The 26,139-nt window shown below is 36.4% G+C and overlaps 3 protein-coding genes across 4 annotated transcripts in view; all 3 read right to left on the reverse strand.

Moving 5' to 3' along the window:
* Window positions 1-26,139, reverse strand: part of LOC129792093 (uncharacterized) — a 103,436-nt gene that overhangs the window by 56,998 nt on the left and 20,299 nt on the right. For both annotated transcript variants that reach the window (XM_055830838.1, XM_055830837.1), the window contains exon 3: window positions 1,808-1,958. In XM_055830838.1, coding sequence (XP_055686813.1) covers window positions 1,808-1,958 — 151 coding nt within the window. The remainder of the gene's footprint in view (window positions 1-1,807; window positions 1,959-26,139) is intronic.
* On the reverse strand, window positions 20,658-22,334 carry LOC129792119 (thymus-specific serine protease-like). Its single transcript, XM_055830896.1, has 3 exons — window positions 21,485-22,334; window positions 21,107-21,421; window positions 20,658-21,046 (listed from the first exon to the last, which is right to left on the reverse strand). Exons 1-3 carry the CDS (start codon window positions 22,270-22,272, stop codon window positions 20,719-20,721), a joined length of 1,431 nt encoding a protein of 476 aa, XP_055686871.1. The 5' UTR covers window positions 22,273-22,334; the 3' UTR covers window positions 20,658-20,718.
* On the reverse strand, window positions 22,634-24,268 carry LOC129792108 (thymus-specific serine protease-like). Its single transcript, XM_055830884.1, has 3 exons — window positions 23,448-24,268; window positions 23,072-23,386; window positions 22,634-23,005 (listed from the first exon to the last, which is right to left on the reverse strand). The coding sequence occupies exons 1-3, from the start codon at window positions 24,236-24,238 to the stop codon at window positions 22,681-22,683; spliced, it is 1,431 nt and encodes a 476-aa protein (XP_055686859.1). The 5' UTR covers window positions 24,239-24,268; the 3' UTR covers window positions 22,634-22,680.

Here is a 26,139-nt window from a genome sequence, read left to right on the forward strand (position 1 = left end):
ACGATTTAAAATCGAACTGTCAAAATCTTGAAAGATTCCCCCAAAAGTCTTATTACTGACAAATTATAAGAAAATAAAAGATTTCTAAGAGAATCAACTCCATTTTTTTTATTCTTATTGAAAGAATAAAGAATCTTTGAAATAAGAAAATTATATAAAATTATGCTGATGTGTCTTTAACATCTTGAATTTCATTTTATTCTCAATATTAAATTGAAGTGATGCCCCTTTTTCGTGATATTAAATCACAATTGCTGATTGTTGTTTGAATTCGGAAGAAATGGGGAAGAGAAGGAAAATGTCTCGCACTCAAGACATTTTCTTTAACCACTCTGCACTGCAGACATTTCCGTGCCCATTGTAACGACGCAAATATGACGCAAGTGCGATGCCCAAGTATTTTACAAAAGAGATTTTTTTTTGCAAATAAAAATGTTTTTGCCAAAGCAACGAATAAAGTAAGAAATAATTGAATCCAAGTTATCGCAAATATCATCTTCCGAAAAATAGGAGTTCATCATCAATCGAAAAGTGAATCTCATCTTGTAGATTGGCCTCCTTTCTAGCGGAAGTTTCTCCTTTCAATTGTAAATTGTTAATCCAAAAGAATGCTTTTGAATTTGAATCGTATATTGAGAAGCTATATTGGGAGATTTTTATACTTTAGCGGTGCGATTGTCTATCGCGCGCAGAAAGGTTGAACACTTGAGGCAAATTTCACCTCTCGATTTTGCTTTAGTATATAGAGATTCCTTATACAGAGCCAATCGATTAATTGAGTGTCTGTAATTTGACAGTAATTGCTTGATGGTGAGATTACCATGCGAATGGGAAAAGACTTTTAATTCCTCGCGCGAGTGGAGTGGTGGTGCAAAATGAGGAAGAAGTCGTGATTGACGAAATAAACAGACTCACCCAAAAACAATTATTTAATCACAAAACCACCTCACTGTTTATCGTCCCACTCATGTTTTTTTTTTCTTTGGTTATTTTTATTGGAAAAAAAATTTCAAACATGTGTAAAGAGATGCGACAGTGTGTAAAATACACTGATGGTCAGAAAAATTGAGCCATACTCTATATTTTAATACTCTACTCTCTAATATGGAGGCGCCTGGTATATTTGCTATAGAAATGAAATTTCAGAAGTTATTGAGAATATAAAAAAGTCGTCTTGATCTACTTTAAGAATAGATATTAAAATTTAACTTCTTTCAGCAAAATTGGTGAACTTGTTGCAATGTCCACCACTGCAAAGGTGCAGTCACTCAAGCAGATCCACAATCTCCAATCAATATTTGCTATTTGGTGTAAGCGATATGGAAAGCACGAGAAGGAGAAGAAAACGAGATTCGCTTGGGCAGCAAACGAAAGAACAGGTATGAGGGTCGTCTTGTGAGGAGATTATACATGAAGCTCTAAGAGTTTAATGGTTTAGTTACCTAGTTTTCTCTTATATGTGTATATCTGCGCAAGAGTCCGACGGTGCTATTATTATTTATTAGCCGTGCAACATAGTCATTTATTGTGCACCTTGTGGCAATTTCTGCATCAAACAGAAAGCCACCTTTTTTTTTTCTTTTTCCCTTTTGACGAGAGATCGCGCGAGTTCTATACCAGTTTTCCGTTCTTTTCCAATTGCCAATGATGATGGCCACATACGGCTGTCTTCTTTCGCATTGCACACGCCAAAGAATCATTTACAAAGAACCCCGTTATACTTAGCGAGATGAAGAAACTTCTCTATCGTGCGCAATTGTGTGCGATATAATAGAAAGCAAAAACCCGCGCGCACGGGTACACATACCTTATAAAGTTTCTCTTTCTGATACCAAACATCCTCTTCGTCCTCCTGCTGCGGATGGTAGGTGTGATCGAGGTTGAGATCATCCCTTGAACGGGATAAGATTTTCCGCCTTGACACCATCTCACGTGGAAATGTTTCTACAGGACCGAGACTGCAAAGAAAAAAAAACAGAGTAAAGAAAAAAAGAAAGATCATTAGCAGAGTCAGTGATAAATTCATCATTTACCATAGAAATTATTTGTACATAAATTTTATTGAAAAGTTCACAAAGTGATGGGCAAACAGCAAAAAAAAGAGCTATTTATGTTGAGGATGGGATTAAAATTAAACCGCGAAACCATCACTTTGGGCTATTTGTTACCCAGTCAAATGGTGACGTGTTTTTGCTCGTCAACTTGCGCAAGAAAAAACAGACGGTTGGTAATAAATTATGCATATATGTGAAGAAGAAAAAATTTTTGCGATAGTAACTGCTCATCTCTGGCACTATTTTGAGTTTTTTTCCCCTTTACACCAAACACCTCACGTGTACTTCGTGCTGTCTTCTCAGGTGAAATACTCAATGAAACATCTCGTAAAGTGCGTGAACAGAAATTGCGATAAAATTGCTGAGTCAAGGTGGGAATCGCGTAGTGATGTAATACTGTTCTAATTACAATGTAAAAGGTGGTTAATCTGCAAATATCTCTAACCGTTAAGATTCATTAGTAATTAAATCTGATCTTTTTTTAGAATAATGATTTGATCCAAATTTGTTTAAATCTCAGGTTTTTCTGCAAGAGCTGAGGCATAGTTCCTCAATTTCTATCTCATCTGAAGAAACTAAAATTCTACAATTGCAAACATCATGTCAAAATAATATGCTAGAAAGATTTTCAAGGAATTTGCCCATCTCTCCGAAGAAGGAATGCAAATTTCCCATTATTTTCTGCCACTTGTGGATAATAGAGAAGGCAATATCTCCACAACCACTCACACTGATGGACATATGTAGAAAAGAAGACACCATCGTGCTTGGCAATTGATGAAATATCAACAGGAGAAGCATCTTTGGCGCAAGCCGAGAGAAAATTGACGAATTATGTAAAGAGCCAATTAGATGTCCACACATTGATTGAATAGCCAGATGAATTGGACATGCCGCATGTTGTCAACGAACCCATAGTCGTCATTAGTCATGCCAGGCCCATATGTGGCAGGCCGGTGTGCTTGCGATTTCGTCAGAACAAGTATCTAGATCTTTTTTTTTTGCCAAAAGCAACCAGAAGGTGCAGAAATTCCCCCATGAGACCCGGGTGGGTGAAGCTGTCCATTAAAGTGATACTCCGACTGTTATTTATCGCACATTTTGTGGACTTGGTGTGGAGTTGTCGCCAAGAAGCAAATATCATTGAACTCTCTCCCTCTGGGATGTTATTTCGAGAAGCCACATCTCGCTCAATTGGATTCTTCCGCGGACGTGATTCGCACACATACTACTCGATTTTTTTTCATTTCGTACGATGGTAGATATTTATCCACCTGAAGACGAACTTTATTCTGCCCACTCGGCAAAGAAAAGAAAAGAAATCAATTGATCCATGTGGTGCGGTGTTTGCAAAAAAAATCTTGGCAGTGAAAAAGATATTGTCGCGAGAGTTGGCGGATTGAGTCATACCCAATGGATGGACAAGGGTACCACAAGATATAAATTCCCGGAGCTATGAGAAGAGAAAAAGAATTTCCCTCGATTGAAAGGCCAGCACTATTTTTATACATTTCCACGTAAATTGTCGTTACAATGTGAAAAATTATTTATGAAATATTTCGGTTAATGTGGCTGTGAGTAATTTTCTGAATTCCACACAAGTCAGGTGAATTAATCAGATTTCACGGCAAACGTAATGTCACTTCTCTGCAATTGCATCACTCACAGTCATTTGTATAAAAGTTGGTTATACGATTGGATCTCCATGTGACGTCACTCATGATGGATTAACCGTCCTAAGGCATTCAGGGTTGTGGGAATTAAATTTAAATAAAATCAAATTGAATTTACTTTAAAGAAAAAATAAAAATTGCAATCCCACCAGGATCGTTCATCCTGTGGGAAATTTTAGCAAGTTCCCCATTAACATTGCGATCTCAATCAGTCATCTCACACCTCAAGATTCATATCTTGGAAAGTTTGTGAGGTGTTCTTTAATACACGGTCCAAAAAATCTCCCCACATTGAGTCATGAATGACGGGAAAATCTCAAGAACTTCTGAGAAGAACATTTCACCCACTACGTGACTAAATGTTTGCCTTCGTTGGTTATTGATCTTCTCCTCAACAAACTCTGTATGAATAACCGTAACGAATATTACAAAATACCCCGTAAAAGACAAAAATAAACTGTGGTTTTGGAAGTTCCGATTTGATTCTCTTTTAAATTTAATTTAAGGTTGAGAAAAAAATCGTTAAAATTATAAATTTTCGCAGAAAAAATCGCGCAAAAGATGTAAAGAGACTTGTAAAAATGGAAGCTTGTTGGAAGCTTCAATGGCAGTGCTAAGTATCCAATTTAGAAGATATCGAGTACTACCACGCAGGAGTTATGTGGCGAAAAATGATCTCCAAAGCCGATAACTCCTCTCCGTCTAAATATGGTTTCCGCTGCAATTTTATATTTATTAAATTTTCCACATATATACAATTTCAAGTCATCGTTTGTTTATATACATATGTATACAACATTGCTATATACATATTGAGATCATTGAATGTACGATGGACGACACAAGTGGAGATAAATGCACAATAGACATGCACTGGGCGACACTCAAAGTATACACATGTAAACCATCGCCAGTGACTAAATGATAAACGATCTCTTTGATATGGGATCTCTGTGCGCGGTGCCCTTGCCGCCGCCCTGTATTACCCTTCCATCTCTAACTGTGAGCGGCTTTTCCCGCCATCCTGACACTTTGCTACCGCGTACATTTCCCCAGCAGTGTGATCCCTTCTATATATAGTTTCCCATCTAACTGCAAAGTTTTATTTCTATGAGACCACAAGAGCAAGTGGGAGGCAATTTTGCACATCAATAAAATATTCACTCACGATTTTATTTGTCTTCTCTCATCCTCCTATTTTCCTCACAGCACATTTCTTCAGGTACTCCAAGCATTTCTGCTTTTTTTCTTTTTCTTTTTTGCCTCTAACAATTTTAATGTCAATCCCACCCACATCAAACAGGTCAAAGAGGCGCTTGCCGCTCTGAGAATACTATTTTCTATGTACATATATTATGTATGTATATAATACAAAAATATGAATTCATCTAACCGTATACAGAGAGAAAATCAAATTACATAAAATGCAAATTGAATGATTCAATTCTCATTGAGAAGATCATTTTTTCTTCTACATCGCGCGTGGTATTTTCCCTATGCAATGTCCAAATGGGATTATGCATACAAAATGCCTGTATGTAGAGAAAAAGGTATTGGAGAATTATTTTTTGTATATATTTGCTCTCTCTCTTACTCTTTCACGCAACATAAATCAATTTAAATTCTTCACACTTTCCACACTCTGTCTCTATTTCAATTCAATTTGCACTTCCCCGTTGGGGGACTTCGCGAAGTTCTCTATAATATACATTGTAGAAAATTTGCCAAACACTCAATAGAAGAATTATTTGAACATTTAAATCTCTAAGATTTATAGATTAGAATTCATTAATAGGGCTAACTAAAAATTTAAGTCGATTTAACGTAGAAAATGTATGAAGTAATTTGATTTAAAATTAATCCATCTTACGCATTGTTTAGCTCAATAAAAGCGTAACTTTATGAGCACTTTTCCATAAAATAATCCACAATGTGTCTCTATAAATTTCTCCGTGACTATTTAGAGTATTGCAAATTGCACGGTATCATCAAATGACTGTGATTCAATGATACGATTGCACACCACGTAAGAATCAGTAGCATTGCACTTTGTATGGCATTCGGATAAATTGGACAGGAAATTGTAGAAATTTCATTCTTTATTCTTTTCCGTTTTTTTTTCTCCATATTCTCGCCCTAAGATCCAGTCGATTGTCGCAACATAAAATACTTAAAATAAATTGTGAATTCACCGTACGCAGCTGGTACTCTCCAGGAAGCTCTCTCTCTCACTATTTCGAGTCAATTGGGAGAAATTTTCAATAGACAAGAAAGATTGTAAGATCTATACACAACGTTGATGTATATATAGCAGAATTTCTCTGCCCATTCACAATTCTCTTTCAACTGTATTTGTTGTCCTTAATTGAGATATTGAAAGTCTCGTAAAATTGTCTCTAAATTCGTAATTTCTAACCAATTGATACAAAATACTTGCGTATCATTTGGGTGAATGCCGTAAAATCTCCATTGCATTGCATCACATCCCACGCACTTTTCAACTGTAGGTATTTTGTACATACAATATGTCGCCTTCATCATTTCCACGCTTTTTTTCCTTCTTCTACGCTTATCCCCCCATTCAATAGAATGCTTTTGAGACTCTATTTCCGAGTTATAGTGGCAACATAAGTGCTGACGACAGTTTATTTATGTTCCTACCGATGTTTCGTGTCCATCTGTCTGTTAGTCACATTTCAATGTCAAAACGAGGCGGCAAAGAGGATCGCGAAAGAAGCGAATTGTTAAATCGGCGGTATAGGCACAGAATGAAAATTCTTCTATTCTTGTGCACTCACAGCACAGACAATTTTTCCCCACACACAGCCCATCGATTCCTTGTTGTCATACATACGCTATATACCCATGGAGAAAGACCCTGCCGTAGAATCCATTGCGAACTTACACCGTGATTTATGTTTAACATTTTATCTACAATATTTCGTACTATAATGTTTTATTTTTAATATATTATGTAGTATAGCAAAATAGCTGTAACATTGTGCAGCAAGAAAACCCTATGGGGTGGCGTTCAGTGGGAGCATCAACTATAAACTAAACCATATACGATGGAATGGTTCCTCATTAATCCTCCACGTAGAATCTCGTATACCTTCTTTTACTAAACAAACTTATTATTTTAAAAGAATAATCCTCATGCACCACCCCTCTAAGCAAATCAGCAGTCTTACCAGACAAAATAGACAAAAGTATGCAGAGAATGAATCATTGCAAATAATTATAACAATTTCAGCACCAACTCCATTCATACGATGATGATACCACGATGAAGAGGCATTCTAATAAATCCGCCCACAGTGTAAACATTCATATTTTTTTCTCCATCGTATAGTACACACAGAGAGTTTAAATTAAAATTACCCAAACGTTTTTACCTCACTCCTCCACAGCCTGCACACACCAAAACCATCAACTGAATGTGAATTAACTAATCACTATTCCGTTTATGACTTATTCATAAATTTCCCCTCCAACAATCACTTCATACCGTATGTTTTATAACAATTATTTGTTTCACTTTAAGCCATTTCGGAGTCTGTTGGAAAAAGTTAAGACATTAAGGTCGGTTTTGGGTGAGAGAAAAAAAGTTACCATGTGGTGTGTCAAGCACCTCTCTAATTTCTTTGCTATAAAGCACATTTCTCTATCTATACTTATTATAGGTTTCATTTCACCTAAATATGTACATTAGGGTTAATAATTTACGGAAATGACGAATTTTGTTCATTTAATATTTAACTATGTAGCTAAACTTTAAAGAAATATATCTTATTATTTTATCACACTATACTTTGAAATAAATCACTATCTTCAGTATACTCAATAACATACGGAACTCTTTTAGTTTTCCTTATTTCCATCGACAGCAGCATAAGCATAAGAAAAGCATTTCTTTTTCAAGTAGAAATCTCGTCAACACATTTTATGGGCATCATGGCAATGTCTTTCACAATTGCTCAACAAGTTTCACCTTTTTACCCACCACTGTACAGGTGTGATCGTGAAAAATAGTTGTGTTGAAAATATCAAATTTATTTTGCAGAATAAAATGACAAAGAGCTCCCCAAATATGGAGCTCCTCTTCACAGCCCTCTCTCCCTCACAAAATATTATTCTCAATCAATTGCTCGCAATATGCGATATCAAATAAGAACTCCTTCGCATATTTATGAACACGTACATGTTCTACATCCACACAAAATGTAGATTATAACAAAATATATAAGCAGAATACGCATCATGCGGAGTTTAACAAGTGGTGCAGGAGAAAATAAGAAAATCCCATGTGCATGATGTCTAAATATAATAGTAATAAATGTATATTCATTATCCAAATAACCCAGCAGCTACGAGCTATGGACATCAAGCAGAGCCCCATTGAAGGCGAGACGATGATGCCGAAGGTGCACAGAAGGGCTTGTCTTGTTCAATTAATTACACAAAATGTTTCATCATCTCGCGCTCCATCTCTTCCTTCTTCTTTTCTTCCATATTACCTCTCCCGCACCACAGTTTATTCTTCAAAAATATTCACCTCAATAGCATTGGAGAACTCTCTTTTTTTACCCTATACTCCATATCGCATTTATGAAATATCACAATATTATTTTCATTTGAGTGATTTCGAAAGCTCTCTCAAAGAAACTTATAAATGTAAAGAGATATATTCTGTTAGAAGGAAGATGTATGGATCAGTCTTTAAAATGCTTAACAGCACAATGACACCGCAGATGCATTCCCTTCTGAATTAAATTGCAATTAATGCGGGAAATTTAATGCACAATTGATTAACTTCTACACATTCCCTCCATTTTCATTAATTGCCATATCCATTAAACTCCATTTGTGGAGGAGGAAGCAATTGCGAGCATTTTGAATGTAACCTTCGCCGCAGAAATCTCGAGCGATGGATTGAAATCTCGTCAGTCTGATGGGGAAAAAAACGACAGCAATATGGAAAAGAATTCCGCGTGAGTGATATCCGACATCACTAAATGAGATCTTTATGGATCAATTGTCTAATACGCGCGAATAGTTTATTGGCAACAAAGTTGAATCATTGATCCTCACCAGGTGATCAATACACCGAAAAGTGATCACTCATCAATGGATACCTAGAGGATGGTAACAATGATTGAACCCCAGCGTGGATTTCTCGCAGTACGAAGCAATATTGTGAATAAATAATAAATCAATTTATTAAATGGAAATCGCAACAAAAGCATTTTGCTGCAAGATTTGTGATCTCAATGCGTTAGTATTGGAATACTTTGCGATCAGTCACGATTTCAATGTGGAAATTCTCCATCTCCTCCAATATTTTCTTGTGCTAAGATATATGTATATGTAATGTAGGTATTTGTAGAAATTTTTCCATCACCGTATTTGCCGAAGAAATCTTATTTGGAAGCAATTGAGGAGGTCTAGATGAAATTTGAGAGTGTGTCTCAAGAGAAGGGAAAATATACCAAAAGTAATGGAGTTTTTTTTTGTACTCAGCACAAAACCGGACAATTTGAAACCCATTTAATGAATGTCAATGAGTAAATGCCTCTCAAATTCAATGGCCACACGTAGAAAAAAAAACCCAAAAGAAACGAAACCGTCTCTGTATATAATAAGAAGTATATTCGTGCATATTGAAAGTTTCAAGAAATTCTTTTTACTCCTCCTGGCATAAATATTTAATAATCAGACCCAATGCATTTGAGTTCACATATATACATATGTATGTCGTTCCTCCAGTCCACATTGGACCACTGCAAAAGAAGAATAATTTAAAAAGTGAGAGACCCGGCAAAGGAACGCCAAAGAAATATTTATACGCACACCGTGTGAGTTTCACGAGGAACCAGATTATTGAGTAAAAATTCAAGTTTTCAAATAACATCCACCATATAATTGCGGCAAATGAGATATCTCACCATTTGCAAGAAAAGCAAAACCAAGAGAAAAATGTTAATGCGCCCCCAAACTCCCTCTTATTTTCATCAGAGAAACTGGCACACGTAGTATTGCATTTTTTTGCAAGCGAGAGTGAATTTTATCCTCATAAGATTAAAATAAGAAAAAAATTGACATGAAGGTCGTTATATAAAAATTCGAGTCTGGCGAAACGATCCCAAGGTGAATTGCCAAGACAAATTTCCAGAGCACGCAGACTTGCACGGGAGACCCCTTTCACTTTGGCCAAGACAGAGAGAGAGATGTAAAGTACTGCATGCATATGTATATAGCAGCTGCAGCACTTTTCCTGATGCACAAGACATGCAAAAAAAATCCTCATCTGACCAAAACCAGCCAAGTTACTTTCGTTCTCAAAACACCATCGAAAAAACTTACACTTTCAGCCATTGCAACGTGGGTATGTGGTTTGGTCTTTAAGTATTTTGCATTTGCAACAAGTTGGGGAAGTGTGCCCAAAAAGGCATCCTTGAAAGAAGCAAGTTTCACTGAAGTAATTTTAAGAGTAAATCATTAGTTAAGACGACGATTTTGTACATGCAACAACTTCGTGATAATAATTCACCTCTACAGTTTGTTTTTCTAGAGAATTTTTCTTAAAAATGAGAATATTAAGAAAGTTTGACGTGAAGCATATGCTCGCATGAAGCATAAAAAAATATAAAACTCCCTGCAATATAATCTTAACTCTCTCGGTTAACTAGTATCATATTTCATTCAATTCAATACATTATTTTTAATGATCTGATAAAAGAAGTCTACTAACTAAAATTCCAACTGAATTCACATTAAAAAAGCCTCAAACTTTTATCTTCTACAAAATATCAATCCATGACAATTTCTTCGAAAAAAAACTGTCTGTATGGTATTCCGAAAGCAGCTCATGTGGAATGTAGTGACCCATTTCGAGTGGCATTCATTGGCCCGGGACGGGCAAAGACGTGGAAGATTTAACAGTTGAAGAACTTGCGCACAGTCTTGAGGTGTTTGAGTGAATTTAAATTCATCTCAAGGAGTAGTTTATTGGTTTGTCATTAAATTACCATCGTGCGATGTGACGATTTTATATAAAACTCGCGTGTTCACCAAATCCCCGCATGAAAGTTGTCGATATAATTGTGGCTGAGAGAAGAGGGTGTACCGTGGCCACTTTTGAGGAGTGCTGGAATTACAACAACAATAAAAAAGCCAGGCAGTGTTTATTCCAAATGCATGTGGATGACTGCTCAATAGCCCAAAAGATTCCATTGCATAAAGATGCGATCGAAAAATAAAATGTTTGATGGATTGGAAAAGAGAATTCTCAGGCTCAACAAATCACGCAAAGGTTGCGTTCGTAAGATTGGGTTTTACAAAACAATACCTACACATTAAAAAAAATCTTTGGTCGTAATTTTCACACTAAACAAGATAAGAAAGTTCAACGTTTTCCAGTTGAAAAAAGAGCACGTCCGCTAAAAAAATTAATTATCAAGTCAAAAACAACTCACTAAACAAATTTTATTGAAAAAAATTGAAAGTTTTTTTTACTATTGTAATTTTCCATTTAATTGAACAATCAATGGTTTTTATTTGAAAACATATAGGTACATAAATAAGTGCTCTCTATTTTTGCACCCGTTTTGTACCGTACATAAATTGTTTTTGAGATTTTATGCAAGGCAATTCAAATTTCCATTTCCGTCACATTTCTCCGTGCCATTCTTCCTCGCATTGAAAAAGCAAAGAAAATAGCGCGCACACCGACAAATTTTATATAACACCCGTTTTCCGTTAGATAAATTTGCCGCCTCACATTAGATTTTGAATTAATTCGATTTTATAAATTATGTACCAGATCAGGCAGAAAGTGTCGCTTTTTAACTATGTGCCAAATGACAAAACGCATGGACAAACCTACAAGAGCGATCTCTTTTTTCTTTCATTTGGAAGAAATTTTAAAAGATAAAGAAAAAGTGGTTTTTCACTCTCTTTAATTGAGACATTTTATATTCCGTGTATTGTAAACATTTTCGGGCCCTTTTTCACACCTCAAATGGTCAAAAGAAAATGGAAATTATCTGAAGAGAGAGAGAATTTGGATATATGGATTTTTTATGAGGATGAAAACGTTTTTTTGGTCATCGCATCATGATGAAATTATATTGAGTTTTAATGGTGCACAGTGAATTGCACTTAGACCATTCACTATCGAGGTGCGAGAAAAAGTTGACCGCATTTTCTCCTTCAAGACGAATTTTAGTACATACTAACCACGGCTCCCTCCATATGTTCAAAACGATACGCATAAGATGATGAGAAAACACCATGAGATTGCTCACAAGATGATCACCTTGTGAAACAAGCATTTTAAGAGCATCTCCAAGATATAATTTCATGTGGAATAATATTTTCGATAGAAGCAAGTCAAATATTGCAGCGATAATTATGAGGCAATCATCTATCTATTTTTTAGTTCTTTCTTTTTTTTTGTGTGTCTGCACTTTTGCTCACACACTTTTCCCACACACTATTAAATTGATGGAATCAATTTCCAATTCGATTCACGGAGTGAAGTTTTTTTTATTCATTAAAATCCAAAATTTATCTTCTAATTTTATTTCATTGCACTTGAGGTAAGAAAAAATTGGAACTCTTTCTTAACACTTGAATTACTTTTTTTATTATTTTAAAATTTTTAAATAGTGGGGAAAGTCATATGAAAAATATAATAAAAAAAAACAGTTAAAAAAATTGCAATACAAGACAATTTGTCTTAAGAAAATTTTATTTTTAATTAAAAGACAACCAAACATTTCCAATACGTTCGCAAGAAGTTACGAAGAAACTAAAGTCCGGGATATTTCCGTAAATATATGACTAAACAATATAGTGCTCACCTATTTTTAGCTCAATACGAAATTTCGCCAAGTATATCCAAAATCCGATCAATGGCAAATTTTGTTCTCTCCTTCTGTAGTTATATAGACACCCAAAATCCCCAATTAAATCCGCTTTGGACACTTTATTTTCTACCTTTTGCACGCGGCAACACGGTCTCTCACATTTGCAGTACTTTGCAGAGTTTCACTTTGATTTCGTTCATCGACAATCACCACTAATATGCAGCCGATGTTCTTCGCGTTTTGCTTCTTTCACTTTGAAGAAAAAACACCTACGGTGGTGGCAAGTTAAATTTCACTTCTGCGATGTACAAGTGATAATATTTTATCACTTGGTGCATGACATTAATGCATTAGGTGTGCAAAAATAGTCTACAAAAAAAGGTATATACGCAAAGCTTTCGAAACGAAATGGAAAAGCGGAAAGAAAAATCGGGTTCGTCGCTTGTTGGCATACAAGTCTTTTGTTTTACTCACACACCACAGTGACTCTAAGACATGGAAAATTCCAGGGAGTGTGACAACATTTTTTTTTCAACAAAAACCACACGTAAAATATGCAAATAAAGCCTCTGAAGAAACTCCAGAGTTGATGAAAATTTTATTTGTTAACAAAATAATCAAGTTTGACGACGTTTGACACATTTTGCCAAAGAAAAAAAAACGCAAGAGATGTGTGAAGAAAAAGAGATCAATTTTGAATTCATCTCGTGGCAAGGGAATTTATCAAAATGATTAACATGATTGCAGAAAGTGAAAATGACTTGCGACACCATCGAACAAATATATTTTTCAATTCACTTCCGTATTATAGCTCTTGTGAATAAATCTCTCTGTTGTGCTTTTTTTTCTCGCACAGCTACAATTGCCCATTGAAAGTTTATTATATGAAATATTAATTATTAATTACACACGGCACAAAATTAATTCAGCAACCTTTTTTTCTTTAATCTCGCACGCTCTTTTAATCTCCTCGCAAAAGACACACCACACAAAACTTTTCCTACTTCTTAAGCACTTCTTACTTCTTTTATTTTTTCTTCCTTGTACCAGGGGTTTTGACGGCACACGGCTTTTCAATTTTTTTTTTTTTAGAAAAAACCAACGTTTAAGAAACAATTTGCACTGTAGGTCCGTTAAAAAACGCGCGAAAAACTCTCAAGTGCGCCCCGTTTTGTTCAACTCAAAGTCACAATGATTTTTGATGCTGACTGGGATCAAGGAAGAGACCTCCTGTATTCCCAAAAGACGGATCCGAGCGATTCTCTCGTGATTTTTGGGGCAGTCAGTTAAATCCACACAGAAAAAATTTGTCATCAAGCAATCCAGCACATAATTCACTCCGGTATGGAATGATTTTTTCCTGTGTTGGAGAGGGGAGGATTTTCTTCTTGTGAGCAACAGACTGCGCCTCCAAGAGATGCCAAGACGTGCGCACCCGACAGCTTTCGCGAGTAGACTGAAGGTATAGTGAGTGGTAGGAGATCGTCTCGGCCTCGCGCTACCATCGAAGCAGTTACCGCTGCTGCTACACCACTGAGTTTCTTCAGCCTCACACGCAGATTGCGGCTTTCGCGACGCCCAGTGACGTCACGGTGGCGCAGAGAAAGTGATCGTCGAAATAGTGACGTCGCACGGCACACTCCCGGGAGATCAGCGCGGTCAGAGCGATATAAAACCTCCTCCGGTATTTAATGATTGTGTTTTTAAGTGCTTTGAGCCGCAATTGCGGTTCATCTCACCTTCATGCAAGTCAAATGGCGCGCGATCGCATATTATGTGGGTTAAAGTGCGATCATCGCCGTTTTTCTTTGCCATTCACCAAACGGGATTTTTCACTTTCATCTTCACCATCCAGAGAATTATTCTCTTCCTCTCTATGGGAGATCTTTTTTTTGTCTGTTCATCTTAGATCGCAGTGTGAAGGTAATTACCATATACAAAAAAATTGAGTAGTAGGAGTTTTTTCTTCCCATTTGCTTCTATTTGTAGTAAATTTGCAAATTATCAACACTGTGAAAAATAGTTTTGTGAAGTGGTAATTTTTACTAGGAGGAGTGTAAATGATTAAATTGAATCTAAGCGGAATATTATAAGAAAAAAACTTGGAAAGAAAAATATTCTTGATAGAAAGTTTTCTCGTGTTTTTCACAAAAGTAAACTAAAGAAATCTCCAGTAATTTCTTGCAATTACACCTCATTGATATATATAGCAGAAAAACGACACAATGGCGCCTAAATTAATAGCAACAGTGATTATTTTCTTTGCCTCACTTTACTATTTCTCCCCACCCTTCTTTGCCCAACCCTATATATGTATATTTTCCATGAAAGGCAAATATTTGCTATTTACTTGCTCTGTAGATTGAGGGAATATTGAGGAATGATTAATGGGGTTATTGGAAGGTAGTTCTGCGAAGAAGGACAGTGAATTAATTAAAATGTTTGCATTTTCTCTTGGAGCCACTAAAATGTAAAAAAAATAAAATAAAAATTAATATAACTTCTCTTTGGCTCTTTTATTCGAGCTCTAACCACCCGCAGCTTTTGCAGGTGAAGAATTTTTATTGGAAGAATAAACATAGAAAAATGACCCCCGTCCGGAGGATGTGACCCATTGACTGGGATTTCTTTTTTGCCCACACAATCATGTTGTATGTTGTGGGCTACCTAACTGAAGGAACATCCATTTAGCTAAAACCCAGAAGCTCGCCATTCGTGTTTTAATTTGCATATCGCACGATTTCTTTGCTTCTGAATTGCATCGAAAGAAAAAAAAAGATTTCCAATTAAATTTATGTTATTTATAGAACTTTCTTCGCCCGTACGCGATTCCTAATTACCCACGCGTTTAATTACCAATGTGCCAGCACTTAAAAAATATTTTTTAAACGATTTCTCAGCTACTTCTGCAGAGGAGGTGAAAGAAAATTTTTTACAACTATTTTATTGCCTTTTTTTAGCAACAATCGAATATTTTGTATGGATTTTGGGTTTATTAAGAAATCAAAAGAATTCTAACAATCAATTAAAATGTCTCCGACAATTTAATTTCCATTTAGAAGCAGGATTTTCGGGGCCATTAATCCAACCAATATGATTCTTTTTATAATATTTTGAAACATGTTAATAAATTTTATAGCAGCCAAAAATTGAGCTTCGATGGCAAAAATCTCTTTCCACTTTATTGGGCACGACATTGAACTTTTCAATGTGTTGTTGATTGATTTATATCCCAAAGTCAAGCTCCCTCAAACTAAATATCCATATAGGAGAGTAATATGTATATTCGGAAAGAGCCTCTAATTTATTAGCACCGCATTCGCCAAGGAGTTGGAAAAAAAGAAGCAATAATTTTGCCACACTTTAATGACATTTAACTCCATCCATATATTGGCTATTTTGTCTTGTTGCTCCTCCTCTGATTGTCCAAATATTCTCTTCAGGTATATACAATCGCTTTTGCACCACAAAAACGAATGGATTAAGAAGGAAATTCTTCTTTTAGCTGTGTTTCTTTCAGACACAGCTTTTGTGTACCGAGCAAAATCGAAAGTCGTCAGATCGGGCTCAAACTTGGGATGAGCACGAATTAGAGTCCCCACATTCCAAAAAACGTATGCGCCAAAAAAATTTTTTTTCCGGCCGGCCGTCCGTCCGGCCGTCCGGCCGGCCGTCCGTAGTACAACGTTAAATTGCAAGAGAACGGTAATAGATAGAGACTTGCGGTAAACGGTAAAGTTTAAATATCGACTGGAAGACATCCGATTATGATGTCAAATTTTACCCCCCCCCCGTCCGCCATTTTGGATAACCTCAAAATTTTGTTTTCGCTATATCTCAGCCCCTGTAATAGCTAAAAATCTGAAATTTTTATATGTTGTAGGGGCCATCAAGACCTTTCCAACGATACCTCATTTTCGAAAATCGGTCAAGCCGTTTAGTCAATATGGCCGCCACAATTTTTCATCGAAAATCGACCATAACTCGAAAACGGCTTGACCGATTTCGATCAACCCGGGCTCAAATTAAAGATCTCAACAAACCCTACAACTCTCTAGAACATCGAAAGTTTCAAAAGTGACCGCTAGGGGGCCAAAAATCAAAAACAAAATTTTCGATGAGTTTTCGATGAATATCTCGAAAACGCCATTATCGATTTGCTTCATTTTTTGATATGTTATAGCTGACTATATTATCTAGCTCCATGCCAAAAATGAAGAAAATCTATGTCGCCGTTCTCGAGATATAGCCTTCCAAAGTTAGCATGTCATATCTCGGGTTCTACAAGTCCGATTTCGATCAACTCAAGCGCAAATGAAAGGTTTCGTGAAACCTTACAAATGTGTAGAACATTGCAACTTCGAGAAATGACCGCGAGAGGCGCTAAAATCAAAAACAAAGTTTTCGAAAATTTCGAACTCGAATATTTCGAAAATTCCATTATCGATTTACTTCATATTTTAATATGTTATAGTTGAGGTTAAGACCTTTCCAACGATAGCTCAAACTCGAAAATCTATGGAGCCGTTCCCGAGATATGGCGTTTCAAAGATTTCTTAGGGTATGACTTTTCAACTTTTCCCGATTTTGCGCGTATTTAAATTAATTTGCGTTCTAGTTTGCTCTCACAAAATTGGTACACTGAAAGAAACACAGCTCTCGTAAGCTTGGTCAGCTTACCAGTACATTTTCTTCTTTGTGGATCTTTATTTTATTTTTGGTAGGATGAGAATATTTCAAAATTTTGAATATTTCCAAGCAATTTTCAAAGAATTTTTGTGGTTAAAAATTCTTTCTTTGAATTATATTAAAATTTCATGTAAGATCCGCATATCTTAACTCTTTTATTTAATGAACAATGGAGAGAATAATATTTTAGAATGGAAGTCTTTTTGCCAAAATTATGGTACATTTCACTCCATCTCCCTCCCTGTTCAGCCTTTAAAATCTCTTGGATCTCCTGCATCCAAATAAGAGAAACAAACCACCAACTGAGCCACTCTCCTTTGTAAGTAGAATCGATCTCTTTTATGCCACCAACCGCGATCGCGCGTGTCGCATTATTGTGGATGCAAAATATTTTGCCAACAAATTTGGAACAATTTCCTCTTGATGGTTTTATTCTTTGGGCCCAACATCCCTTCCTTCCCACCAGAACAATAAATCACTTGTGGAGATAAAAGGGAAGAAGCACTGAAGCATCTATCGTCGAAATTTATTCTACATGAGATGTCTGGACTCTGGACATGAATTCGCTGGTTATGCTTATGATCGACGCAACCACCCACAAAATATTGGTGGATCGCAAATCTCCAGAGCAACATTATATAAATTAATAAAAACACTCTCAATGGGGCTCTTCTTAATTTAAAATCCAATGTGGTAAATGGTCAAAAAATTGTTAGCCTAAATTTGTAAAAAAAAAAATAAAGAAATAAAATTAATTACAAATTTAATTAATTATTAAACAATTAAACACGAACGTTTGACTCTATAAAGTTTAAATAATTTTCATTTTTCTTAAGAAAACTAAAAAAAAAAAAAGAAGATGTTGGGCCGAAAACTTTCTGCCCATCCTCTTTATTTAAATGCAATCCATGGGATTTTTTCCCTCTGCATCCTTTTTGCAGTGCAACTTGGGGGAGATGCACCATCATTTTGTGCTTCGTCACTTTCAGTGGATACATTCAATGTCCATCCGTGGGTTCTCTTTTCATCAAAAGTCTGTGAATACAATTTTGTTGAATTAACAGTGTGGAGAAGAATATTCAAGTGAAGAAACAATATAAAAATTTACCATCATCTCCCAACTTGTTTTGAACATTCAAACCGACAACTGCATTTACCCCCGCAACAATAACAATTCATACCTGCGATCAATTGTTATCTCACGTCTTCGTATTTAATGTTAAGAATTTAATCGATCTGTGAGAGAATTTCATGTATAAACTCCCTCTTAAAGTGATACTCTTCTCTACATACATATATAGCAAGACTGACATTCTATATATCATCGAAGAGGAAGAACAACAAAAAAATAGACTCATAGCGCGTACAAGAGATTCTCCAACCTCCGTGCAGGAGTTAAGAGTCTTGTAATGCATAATTCTATTTAAATAAATTCACCTCCACCCAGAGAGCGATAGCATGGAAGTGCCATGGAAATGCAATTTTGCAAAAACAAGCCAATGCAATCCTTCACATGTGCAGTGCACCCCCACAGAAAAGAATATCAGGAAGAAATTCACGAGAAAAATTGTTGAGGGATATCTCCACTCACTCAATAAAATCGCGCGCAATATAGTGTCGCAACATTCCTCGACATTGAGGCCCCACATTTCATCCCCTTTGCCCCCTCCCCCTGCATTTGTAGCGAAAGGTATTATGCCTTTTGCATAGTTACATTCACGTGGGCACCGAAAACACACATCCGTGCCAATCCATTAGGCTGCGCAGTGCAACAAATCAATATTGGGGGCGTTTTTGCAAGAATAAACCATCAACAATTCCAATGTCCATTGAGTGTCTATACGGGGATAAATTGGTGTTGATTTTTGCCTTATTCCCTACTCATTTAAATCACCGCACCATATCGTCTTTCCCTATTGCCGTGGCACCCACTATACAGTCTAAGAGTCGCGGCCACCTTTTCTATGCTACAATCACTCTTCTTATATGTAAAACCAAACCCGCAAGAATTACTATCGAATTGTGAGCTTGAAAAAATTTACCAAGAATTATTGGAAATTTTTTCTACACTCCGTGGAAATTGTTGTAAGAAAATCGTGTGTTGATTTTACACGTGAATTTTATCATCAAAAGATATTGAAGGATTTATTTATTTTTTAAAAGCATCACGATGAAATACTTCAGTTATGAAAAAAATCAATTAAATAAATTTTAATAATTGAAAAAAAAATGCTTTGTGTACAAATCAACTTCATATGGGGGCATAATCTCTTTAAGATAGACAATCTCCCTGTGTAGGATATGTGTGTTATGAAAGGTGCATGAGAAGAAAAGGAAAAAAAATGCGCGGAAACATGAAGTTCAGTTGAATGTTATTAATTTATAGCAATTGCCAAAGGGACAAAACACCCCCGAGGAACAATGAAAAATTCCCTCAGCATCCACCCACGCGCCTACGGAGGTCCATATAGCGGGGCACAAAAGCCGCGTTGATGTCCAAGAGAGCGAAAGTGGCGAAGGAGAAGAGCTCACGACAACTCCATGCGGAGATTCTGATCGTATAATGGCAATTGCTGAATGGTGTGCAGTACCCACCTAAACATTACATGTATATATAGGGAATAAATTGCTGATAGTTCATATTATATTTTAAATAACATTCTCATCGCACGGATCGGTTGCCAACCATCAAGGACGACGAAATGAATGCCCATGAGTCGCAGATTTAATGTAATTGGACTTTGAGTGGCACGAAGAGATGGAAGATTCATCTTTTGCCAGTGGAAGCTGTGCGCACAGACACTCTTTTTCAAATTGGACACTCCGAGACATGGCAAAAAATCAACCTGCCACAGGAAATGCAGCCGTACAATGCTATTTTTTGCCTATTCACATGATTCCAATTTACATTTTATACTATATACAATATATTAATGCCCTTAACACACTGAACTTTTCTTTCTTTTCCCACAATATTTATGATTGTACATCCCAAGAGAAGTCAACAATACATCTTCTTGCCAAATAATGTTCTACTAAGAAGCCGGCATAATCGCTATACGTGATAGCCTTTTATCTCAGCTCTTGACATTTATCTATTGAGACGAGGGAATGTGCAGATAAAAAAATGGATTTGAGATTAAAAATTTGTATTTTTACGCTGTACGCGAGATACTTGAGATTTTTTTCTTAAAGTGTTTTGGTGGGAACGTTATCAATCACCTAACCCAGAGACATGGCAAGCCTACAGAAAATTTGTGTATCATTCTGGCGTCAGAAGATTAATTGAGACAAATGATATAGCTTTGTTGATAAAGCATCTAAAAGAGCCGCAAAATATTCAAGAGAGTACAAAATCGCCTGATCCAATAGAATTCGCAGAAAAGATTTTATTAAAAAAATAAATCTTTTCTACAATTTTTTTTTTTTAAATTAATATAAAGTTTCTGGAGATTCAGTTGTTGTCGGAACTTCTCCATCATTATCATTGATCCACTGTGCAACAAGATGCTTCAAGCGTTCCTGAACATTTGCCAAACCATCATAGCCAACAAATTCACTAGGTATCCAATCAGCTGCAAATCCAAAGTAGGACACATTGTCAGCGATGGCGCTTTCATTTAAATCCTCCTGAACCGAGAGGGTCCTTTCGGGATCCAAATTGCCATTCGTGAAATAAACATTTGTAACATTTGGTCTCAATCCACCGTAAATATCATTCGTTCTTGCAATATTCTGCGTAATTTCTTCAGGAGTCATTCTAAAAGAATAAGTTTCTTTTAATTTTGAGGAATTTTAAAATAAACGTCCTAAAACTTACGTTGCATTTAGGAGATCATTGCATTGAGTGAAGAAGAAATCAATGGGGAAACGATCTCCGAATGGATGATCGGGTCCACTTGATGTTCTATACCAACCAAATTCCGTACAAGCCTGATACATCATCTGCCGTGTGCCCCATACCACAGAATCAGCTTCCCAATCATCAACTCTGAGGAATTCCAAAAACTGTTCGTAGTCAATCATTATGCAACCCATTTCCGGAAAGACGCGATTGGTAACCCAATTAGCAAGACCTTGAAAATACGTCGTACCATTTGCTAAGTCACCACAGAGATTTGTAAAGGCCACTGAGCTGCACATGAAGAGAAAATCTAGGTTTAAGCTAATCTTATACTTCCTTAGAGGAACAACTTACTGAAAAGCTTGAATGGATGTTCCAACAGCTGCAGCAACTTGCGCAAAGAGAAGATTCCCAGCATAGTCACCTTCTATACCACGCTCTGTATCACACAGCTGAAGTCCATCTCTGAGAACTTCGTATTCTCCATTAGCAAAGAGATTTTCCATTTCGGAGAAAGCAGCCGCTAGATTGTAATAGCAAGTCATTCCACCATAGATCCTAATTGAGATGGCTGTATTTGTGCCAAATGCATCAAAATCCGCCATTGTGTACATTCTAGCACTAGACGACCAAACTCCATCAACCACCTCTGGATAACTCTGACGTAGCCAAATAGCTAGAGCTGCTCCATGTCCCGAACCAGCTGCAATAACTTTTGCCTCACGCAAATCTTCTCTTGATTCACGAATTTCCTTAATAATCTCCACGTAATCTGCTAAGGCCAGGTCAGTTCGTAAAAATTGGAGACTCTCCAGACTCACATCAGGAGTTGGTCGACTTTCACCGTAGAATCGATGCTCAGTAGCCACCATCAATCCATTGAATTCTTGAGCCAACTCAATGAAGAAGCTTTCATTGAGACGGAATTCAGTGAAGAAGAAAGTCATGTCTCCCACAAGGAGAAATATCGGTGAACCAGGTACGTAGTGACTGTCATCAATCCAATATCTTTGCTCCCATGTTGCAGTATTGTTAGGATCAAAATGATCAAGCCATTGTGTGAAGTTTCGCACTTCAAATTCACCACAAACTCCACCAAAAGTTACTCCCAAAATAAGAATAATTTTTATAACACTGATCATTTTTTCTCCCACTCAGAGTTACAGATTTCCAGAAAGCACGACGCGATGTTTCAGAAGGAACTGAAGAGTTTGTGTACAATTGTTAGACTTTATAGGGCATTTTTATCAGCATTCTCTTGAAATTTACCCAGTGAAGTGTCTGATCGAACTTGAGTTTATTGATTAGTTTTGACAAATTTATTGTCAGCGGCTTCCACGTATAAGGCGGTTAGATATTTTACACATATATCATCAGAGGCGAAACAAATGGCTTCCTAAATCATCATAAATAGCGGAAATTCATCACAAAACTGACCTAGTTCAATGATAGAACAACTTCTAAAAGAACTACCGACAGTCTGATAAAAAAGAACTCCATTAGATCTTATATTACTTTATTACTTTCTCTGTAAGATTGAAAACACCGCATTAATAAACGGTTGGAGGTTCAGTCGTTGTCGGAATTTCTTCTCCATTTTCACAAATCCACTCCGTAATGAGAGTACGAACACGGTTTTGAACTGATCTAAGTCCTTCATAGACAGTAACATTCATTGGGAACCAATCAGCCGCAAAACCAAAGTAAGAAATACTATCTGCAACGGCGCTCTCATTTAAATCTTCCTGCACGTTGATTGTTCTCTCTGGATCAAGATTTCCATTTGTAAAGTAAACATTGGTAACATTAGGCGTTAATCCACCATAGATCTCATTAGTACTCTCAATCGCATTGACAATTTCTTCTTGGGTCATTCTGAAATCCAATCATTAAACTTAATTGATAAAAATCCTCAAGAGTAAAAATCCTAAATTTTCTTACGTTCCATTGAGAAGATCTTGACAAAGAGTAAAGAAGAAATCAATGGGGAAACGATCTCCGAATGGATGATCAGGTCCACTTGATGTCCTATATCCACCGTATGTTGTGCAACTTTGGTACATTTGTTGACGTGTTCCAAATTCAACAGCCGGATCATCCCATTGATCAGCCGAGAGGAATTCCAAAAATTGTCGATAGTCAATCATCATGCAACCCAGTTCAGGATAAACTCTGAATTGTACCCAATTTGAAAGACCTTCGAATGGAGTTGTAGCATTTGCTAAATCATTACAAAGATTGACAAGAGCTCCCGAACTATAAAATACAAATTTTAGATTCTTCCTCAATCAAAAGGAAAATTTAAAAAAAATCTTACTGCAAGACTTGTATGGTTGAACCAATAGCTGTTGCCATTTGACCAAAGAGAAGATTTCCCGCATATTCACTTTCAATACCCAACTCCGTATCACATAGCATCAGACCATCACGAAGAGTTTCATATTCTCCATTCACAAAAAGATTCTCCATTTCTTCAAATGCTGCTGCCATGTTGTCATAGCAGATCAGTCCACCGTAGATACGCACAGAGGCTGCTACATTTGTTCCAAATTGATAGAAATCCGGAGCAGCTAGTAACCACCCGCTAGACGCCCAGACACCATCTACGAGATCTGGTCTAGCCTGACGTAGCCAAACTGCTTGACCGGCACCCTGCCCAGACCCAGCTGCTATAACTTTGGCATTAGCTAAATCTTCCGTGGAATTTCGTAGGAACTCAATAATATTGACGAGATCTTCCAATGACTGATCAGTACGCAAAAACTGAAGACTTTCAAGGCTAGCATCTGGTGTTGGACGACTTTCACCATAAAATCTATGCTCTGTTGCAACGAAAATTGCATTATTCTCCTCTGCAAGATCTCGGAAATGGCTGAAGTTGACACGAAACTCCGTCATGAAAGGCAACATATCTCCAACTAGCAGAAAAATAGGCCCTCCAGGTACGTAAAAGCTCTCATCAATCCAATATCTCTGCTCCCATGTTGCAGTGTTGTTTGGATCAAAATGATCTAGAGGTTGGGTGAAATTCCTCAATTCAGCTTGTCCCTGAACTACACTTAAACTCACTCCCAAGAGGAAGAAAACTCCCAAATAATCACTCAACATCTTGAACAAACTCTCACAACGACGAAGAAGTCACTATGAAACTGCCCTCGCTTCTTACCGGCTTTTATAGGACTTCCTTATCTACATTACGAAAATTGTTGAAATCATCTTCCAGATGAAGTACCCGAAAAAAAACTCATGAGATTATTTATCATCCCTGACACATTTATTACGTGCGATATACTATGTCGGTGTCTTGGCCACAAAAGCTTCCGAAAAGATCTACATAAACAACGCAAATGATCAAAGCTCTCATTGTTGTTGCTCTATAACTTATCGATCTTTAATGGAAAGAAAGCAAAACTGACCTACACCAAACCAAAGAAAATTGTAGGACCCTTGAAAAGCCGCTATCAATCCTACAAAATAAAGATCTCTTTATAATTTGCCGAATATCATTTTTATGTGGCGGTAATATTTGATAATTATTCTAGAAAATAAACTTTAATTATTTTAAAGTAATTATTAGTGGAAAATTTCCTTATGGATACTAAGAACTGTTCAAAGGTTTAAGTACAACCGGTACAACCCTAACAGACCCTAATCGATCATTTCAATTGGTTTATTTCTTATCATAGTATCTCACGCATAAACCACACAAAAGGTTTTTTTTTTAATAAGATCAATCCATATCTAGAGTTTTTAATATAGCAACAAATGCCATGCGGACCTGACCTAACCCAGAGAAATCACAAAAATGTATTTTAAGACACTCAAAAAGTTCCGAAATTTGATATCTTTATCTCAAGTGGCACCTATTCCTTAATCAGAGATAACATATAGCATACGTAAAGCTTTTATCTAACACCTGGGGGATAAATTCAAGTGGTTCATTACCTACTTGAGATTACCCGTAAGAAATATTACTTCCTAAGAGACTGCAAATGTTCACAGGAAATCACATATGCGGCAAAACAGGAAGTCAGATTGGAGTCTTATTGAAGAGCTTTTAAAATTTTTCTCTAAAATATAGTCCCCCTAAGTTCGTGCCTGACCTCAAGGAAAAAGTGGCTTATAAAGAAAATTTAATGATTTCTAAAATAACCACACGGATAAAAGTAAAGTCCAAATTAAGCGGTCAACGGATATCAATGGAATTGTTGCTCTTAAGAAATTTTATGAGAAATAGCTATCTCTCGGGCAAATAGTTCTCCTTTTGAAATGAAATAGTGGCCATATAATAATGAAAGTTATAGGTAGTTTTTACCTATATATGAGTGTACAAAAATGTAGTTCACAGTGAAATTGCTACATATAAATGATGAGATTTAACGATTGAATTTGTGGTGTATTTGTGACAATTACCGCATAACAAAACCACGATCATAAAATATACAAACAATTGCAAATGGGTGGAAATTTTATGCATAAAGAAATTGAGCACGAGAGGAAGATAAAAAAAAGAAAGAAATTTTTGAATCATTACCCACCAATCGCAATGGAAATGCACATATATATAGCAATAAAATCCCATGTGGTAGACATAGAGAAATGAGCTGAATATAGTTCGCGATTCCCTCTTCTATATAACAAAAGACTTTCACCTTCGAGGTGATTTGGTATGTCGCAATGGGAAATTGAGTGCAAAAATATTGAGAGATCTCCCATTTTGCAAAAAAAAAAGATGCAATATAATGGCAAATAATAATAATAAGAATTCTTCTTGGTCACTTTCCATCGTCATAATGATTCCACGTATTGAGATTTTCCATTGGGCACTTTTTGTTATACAATACAAACATAATGTAGAAGAGAGCATTTGAAAAATTGGACCTCTTGTCCAGGAAGTGTTTGTGCATTCATCAGCTAAAATTGTCGCTTTGAGTGAATATAATTGAAAATTGATTTTTTGGTGATTTCACCTTTTTTCTCGTTCTTGTAAAACCATCGTCTTCCTCTTT

This window comes from Lutzomyia longipalpis, chromosome 3, assembly GCF_024334085.1.
Source record: "Lutzomyia longipalpis isolate SR_M1_2022 chromosome 3, ASM2433408v1".
Taxonomy (NCBI): domain Eukaryota; kingdom Metazoa; phylum Arthropoda; class Insecta; order Diptera; family Psychodidae; genus Lutzomyia; species Lutzomyia longipalpis.

What these genes read in the sequence shown, in the direction of transcription:
- LOC129792119 (XM_055830896.1), bottom strand. Translation starts at nt 22,272, where the DNA reads ATGATCAGTGTTATAAAAATTATTCTTATTTTGGGAGTAACTTTTGGT. An exon ending in ACATCCATTCAAGCTTTTCA is followed by an intron (nt 21,422 to 21,484) that starts GTAAGTTGTTCC and finishes CTTCATGTGCAG; the next exon opens with CTCAGTGGCCTTTACAAATC. An exon ending in AATGATCTCCTAAATGCAAC is followed by an intron (nt 21,047 to 21,106) that starts GTAAGTTTTAGG and finishes TTATTCTTTTAG; the next exon opens with AATGACTCCTGAAGAAATTA.
- LOC129792108 (XM_055830884.1), bottom strand. Translation starts at nt 24,238, where the DNA reads ATGTTGAGTGATTATTTGGGAGTTTTCTTCCTCTTGGGAGTGAGTTTA. An exon ending in TCAACCATACAAGTCTTGCA is followed by an intron (nt 23,387 to 23,447) that starts GTAAGATTTTTT and finishes TGTATTTTATAG; the next exon opens with TTCGGGAGCTCTTGTCAATC. An exon ending in CAAGATCTTCTCAATGGAAC is followed by an intron (nt 23,006 to 23,071) that starts GTAAGAAAATTT and finishes ATTGGATTTCAG; the next exon opens with AATGACCCAAGAAGAAATTG.